Source organism: Rhinolophus hipposideros (genome assembly GCF_964194185.1).
Source record: "Rhinolophus hipposideros genome assembly, chromosome: 23".
Taxonomy (NCBI): Eukaryota; Metazoa; Chordata; class Mammalia; order Chiroptera; family Rhinolophidae; genus Rhinolophus; species Rhinolophus hipposideros.
Genome location: NC_138069.1, coordinates 41,520,095 through 41,525,042, shown reverse-complemented (window position 1 = coordinate 41,525,042; position 4,948 = coordinate 41,520,095). Strand labels below are relative to the sequence as shown.

Here is a 4,948-nt window from a genome sequence, read left to right as displayed (position 1 = left end):
TGTTGCTGCATTTGTTCCATGTTTTTTCCACTGTGCAAGGCCCAGGGTGGGTGGCCTGGCACTGCCTTGCCGTGGTTGCTCGCAGCCTGCAGCCCTTGGTCACTCACTGCCCTGGTCTCTGGATGCTCGATGCCCTTTTCCATGACAAACCTAATTCCCCATCCTCCTGAGAACACAAAGATTGTACAATCACTGGAAAAGGAACTTTTAAGTAGGGTTTGTGCTCTCTTAAAGTGCGTCTATAATCTGAAACTTGAATTTCAAAAGCATTTTAATTTCTGAGGTCCAGCATCAAATGAGCTCTAAGCCAAAAGGCTAATCAGCCCAGAACCAGCCTTTCTGTGCCCTGAGTCGGCCTCGTCCAGCATCGGCAGGTCCTTGCTCTCCTGGTCCCAGCTGCCAAGAGCACAGTAACAGGCTCCTACCAAACCCGATGCCTGGCCCTGACTTGTGTTACCACCTCCTGTGTGACCCTCAGGGAGTAGATGGAGACCTGTGAACCCCCCCCCCAGAGATGTCCACGACAGCGAGTGACAGTACCACAGAAGTGCGAGGACAGCGCTGACCCTGGTCCTGCGGGACACGTGGGTGGCAGCCTAGGCTTGCGCGCACCGATGGCTGGAGGCCTCACTGCACTCCAGGCGTGGCCTATCGGCCTCCAAGTCCACTGAGTCAGATGCTGTTTTTAACACCTTTTAATGCATCTGTATTAGGTGAGGAAACTGAGGCAGGGTGCGATTAAGTAAGTAAAGCACGGGGTGGCAGAGCCGGGGTTGAGCCCAAGCTGTCTGCCCGCGGCCCCTGGACTTAACACCGCTTATTTCCCGGTGATCTGCACGCCGGCGGCCGCCCGCGGCTTCGCGGGGTAGGGCTCCGCCCACTCGCACCTGGATGGGCGCCAGCCGCGTGGGGGCGGGTCCCCGGGCCCCGCCGTCGGCGCTGCCATGTCCGCCCCAACGTGGGCTACGGCTGTTCAGGGATGTGGCCGCTGCCCGTTTAAGAAACTACTGTTATTGCAAAACGGCTTTTTCCCGAATTCATCTTTGTGCTCTGAGCCTTAACCTCAAGGTATGGCGGCAGCCGGTTGCGGTCCCGGGCTTCCCCCCGGCGCCGGAGGGCACGCAGAGAGGGCGCAGTCTCCCAGCCCGCGGCGTGGGGTCTGCGGGGCTGGAGGCGGTGGGCGGCCGCCCGTTCACAGGGTTGCCCTGCCCCCCGCCGCGAGGCAGGGGACCTGCGGACACCGGCCCCTCCCTGGCCCCGCCCCGCAGGCTCGTTTACATGTGGTCTGGCCCCGCCCGGGGCGGCTAAAGCGACGTGTCCTTGTCCCCCGTGGGCAGCACTGGCGCGTGCGGCCGCGGATTCCCAGGTAATGGGGTAGGGATCAGGTGGGGAGGCCCGGGGAGAGGACTCAGGGGCGCGGCCAGGTGGGGTCTGGGGAGAAACCTGGCTGGGGGCTCTGGGTCTGAAGCCCTGGCTGATCCCGTGGCGACTGCAGGCTCTGGCCGGGGTCGACCTGTGACTTCCGACAGCTGCCCACAACAGTCTGGCCCCAGTGTTGTCCCTGCACTTGTGACATCCAGCAGGGCCCGACTGTCAGTGTGGTGGCCAGAGTCGGTGCCGGTCCGTCGGGGCAAACGGGGTGGCACAGCCTCAGGCGGAGGTGCTGTCCTGAGCCAGGCGGGGGCTGCTTTTCTGGGGGGTCTGAGCAAAGTGTCAAAGGTCACCTAAATTCAGGAGGCACTGGGGGGGGGGGCAGTACGCCTCACTCAGGCCAAAAGGTCAGGGAAAGGTCTGAGGGGTCAGTATGAGATCAAACAAGGGCATGGGGTGTGATGGGGAGGGCTGGGGGGGTTCAGGTCTCCGTGTGTCCATGGGCAGGCCCTGGGGTCGCTGTGCGCCAAGTAGTCAGCTGCCATTGGGCAGCGAGGAGGCTGCCCTGAGGGTCCACTGGCCGACCTAGGTGTCCACCGGCCTGCCGAGTGACCACGGGGTGGCCTGTGTTCTGGATTTCAGCTCCAAGGGCGTCCCCTCAGAGCCGCCACCCCCTGGGACTACCAGTCTGGAGCCATGAAGACCAAAAACCGCCCCCCCAGGCGCAGGGTGCCTCCGCAGAACACAGAGGCCACCGCAGGGGAGCAGACCTCGGACAGGCCCCAGCCAGGCTCCGGGCCCCAGCTGGCTAAGGGTCTGCGGAGCAGGACAGCGCGGGCGCAGGGCGCGCGGGTGGAAAGCGGGCGCAGGCGGTTGGGGCCCGCGGGTTCGAGTGGCCGGCGGGAGAGCAGCATCCAGCGGCGGCTGGAGAGCAATGAGAGAGAGCGGCAGCGCATGCACACGCTGAACAACGCCTTCCAGGCGCTGCGCGAGGTCATCCCACACGTGCGCGCGGACAAGAAGCTCTCCAAGATAGAGACCCTCACGCTGGCCAAGAACTACATCAAGTCGCTGACGGCCACCATCCTCACCATGTCCAGCGGTTGCCTTCCGGGGCTGGATGGCCCCGGCCCCAAGCTCTACCAGCACTACCAGCAGCAGCAGTCCACTGGCAGCACGCTCGGTGCCACCGAGGCCCAGCCCGAGGGCCACCTGCAGAAGTACTCCACGCAGATCCACAGCTTCCGAGAGGGCTCCTAGCGCCGGGGCCCTGGTCCCACCAAGAGCCCCACACTGGTGGTGACACCCCACGTGGACCTGGCCCCAGCAGCTCCATTTTCCCTGAAACACTCAGCTGCCTTTCTGGAGCACGTCCTGGCCCCAGGGAACAAGACCTGGGCAAGGCCATGGCCTTGGGTGGCATGAAGCCCAAACCTCTGTGTAGGTCCCAGGACCTGCTTTTTAACTGACTAAGCAGGAGCTGACAGGCCTTTAGGACTAAATTCTCTTCACTCCAGTCTCCCTCCTGAGGCAAGGGAGATTCCAGGAAAAGATTTACTTGGTAAGTTTCCCGAGTTACTGCTGAGGCCACAGCCCAGGAAGGGACCTCCTCCACCTGCACAGAGCCTCCTGCACAGCCACTTGGGAGTGTGGCTGAGCCACACGAGATGGTTGAAGTGTCTAGTTCCAAATCTATCTGGCGGATAGAAACCCAAATCAGATTACCTCAAATTAATTCTAAAGGGACTTTGGTGGGGAGAGGGACTCGGATTTTGCCTTCCTCCTGTGTGGGGTCCTGAGCACAGAGGCTCCGAGCCGGGTCAGTGGGTCTGTGGTTCCGTGGCCTGGTGCTGGGCAGGCTGAGACAGGGCTGCGCTGGCCCGGGGGCCGGGGGGTGGTGGAGAGAGGCTGCCAGGCCCCTGGGTCCCCTGCCTGCCTGGCCCTGGCCCTTCAGGGGAGGGTCCCATCCAGGTTCACTGCCCATTGTTGTATTTGTCGCTGACGGGGGTGGTCTGACAGGACTTCAGGGTGCTGTTGGGTCCTGGTTGCGAGGGCCTGCAGGGCTCTCTGCAGGGGGCAGTCTGGGGTGGCAAAGCGCTCCCCTCCCCCACCTGTGCCGCTCCACAAAGGCAGGACTGGGCAGCCTGGCAGGTCCCCACAGCCTCGGGCCAAGCTTCCTTCTGTGGTGTTCCTGCCCCACTGGCTCTGACAGGCTTGGCGACTTTGCTCTTAACTGGCTGGCATCTCCTCTCCGTTGTCCGTCTGCCCACAGCCAATATGGGGAGGGGAGAGAGCCCTTGGCAGCCTCAGGCAGGAACCACAGTGACAGGGGCCATGGTGAGGGTAGAGTTGGCCTGGCACAGGGGCTGGTCCCCTGTGCCCAGAGCTGTCCCAGAGGCCCTCCTGGGCGCTGTGGACAGGGGCCAAGCTGGGTCGGGTGTGGGGCTGTCCCTGCCAGGGGCCTGTCCCTGATGCCCAGCCTGGTAGTCCCAGCCCCAGCCACTCAGTGCGTCTCTGGGCTGGGTGTCAGCTCTGGCTGCATCCCGGGCAGCAGGTGGCACCCCTCGGAACAGTCATTACCCATTTCAGTCCTAACGTATCTGGTCAGACGCTCGCCCGGCCCTCCCGAGGCCCCAGTGCAGGTCCTCTGGAAGGTGGCCCCGGGAGGCCTGGTCTGGTCCCGGCCCCAGCCCCAGCCATCATTTGCCCACCTGCGTCAGGTGAGGAATCCAGGTGCTCCTGGCCTGTCCCTCAGGCACGGCCTCTCTGGAAGGTCAGTGGTCACGGCAATCCACCAATGGGAGCGGAGGTGGAGGGCAACTCCAAGCTTGGGACAGATGGGGTCCATGCAACCCCTGCTATGGGTGGCTGTCCAGCCACTGGAACATGAGAAAGGCCTGCAAACCTGGAGGCTCCGGTTTCGGCCAGAGCAGGGCCCGGTGCATCCCTGAATTTGCCGAGTGAACCAACAAGCTGAGCTGGAAGCACAGGCTCTGTCCAAGAGACCAGGCCCAATGACAGGGTGGTGGGAGGATCTGTGGGTCAGCACCTTGCAGGACCACAGCTGTCGGAGCTCTTTTTCTCTGTCTCAGACTCACAGCTGCACCCCCTCTGCTTCCCAGAGGGTGACCCAGGCTCAGATATCCAGTCCTTCACCCGAGGCTGGAGGGCATCTGTTGCCCCCTGGCCATATCACAAAGGATTCTTACAGGTTTCAGTCCTGCTTTGGGGGGTTAAATATGCTGGAAGTGAGGGGACAACAGGTCTGGTGACAGAGGCTGGTGAGGCCTGCTGCCACGTCTGCTCCCTCGACCCTCATCTTGGACCCCAAACCCACCTGGACTCTTCTGTCCTGCAAGGAGTCCTAAAGTCAGAGACCCACATGCATGCTGAGCCCTGGTGGCCTGGCCCCCACCTGGGGCCACGGACCCACCCACAGACCACACCTCTGAGTGAGTCCCCGAGGTGGAGGTCCCTATTGGGCCCCATTGGGCCAGCAAAGAAACCAGAACTGCGACTTTTCTGTCTGGGAAAGCCAGTGAGTGCCTCAGCTGTAATTGTGGTGAAAATGTTTTTT

General features: G+C 62.6%; 1 protein-coding gene across 1 annotated transcript; it reads left to right on the top strand.

Annotated features, from left to right (window-relative positions):
- Positions 1–2,067: 2,067 nt before the first annotated feature.
- On the top strand, positions 2,068–2,631 carry BHLHA15 (basic helix-loop-helix family member a15; the record flags this gene model as incomplete). The annotated part of the gene is made up of 1 exon (XM_081035738.1): positions 2,068–2,631. The coding sequence occupies one exon, from the start codon at positions 2,068–2,070 to the stop codon at positions 2,629–2,631; it is 564 nt and encodes a 187-aa protein (XP_080891864.1).
- Between the last annotated feature and the right edge of the window lie 2,317 nt (positions 2,632–4,948).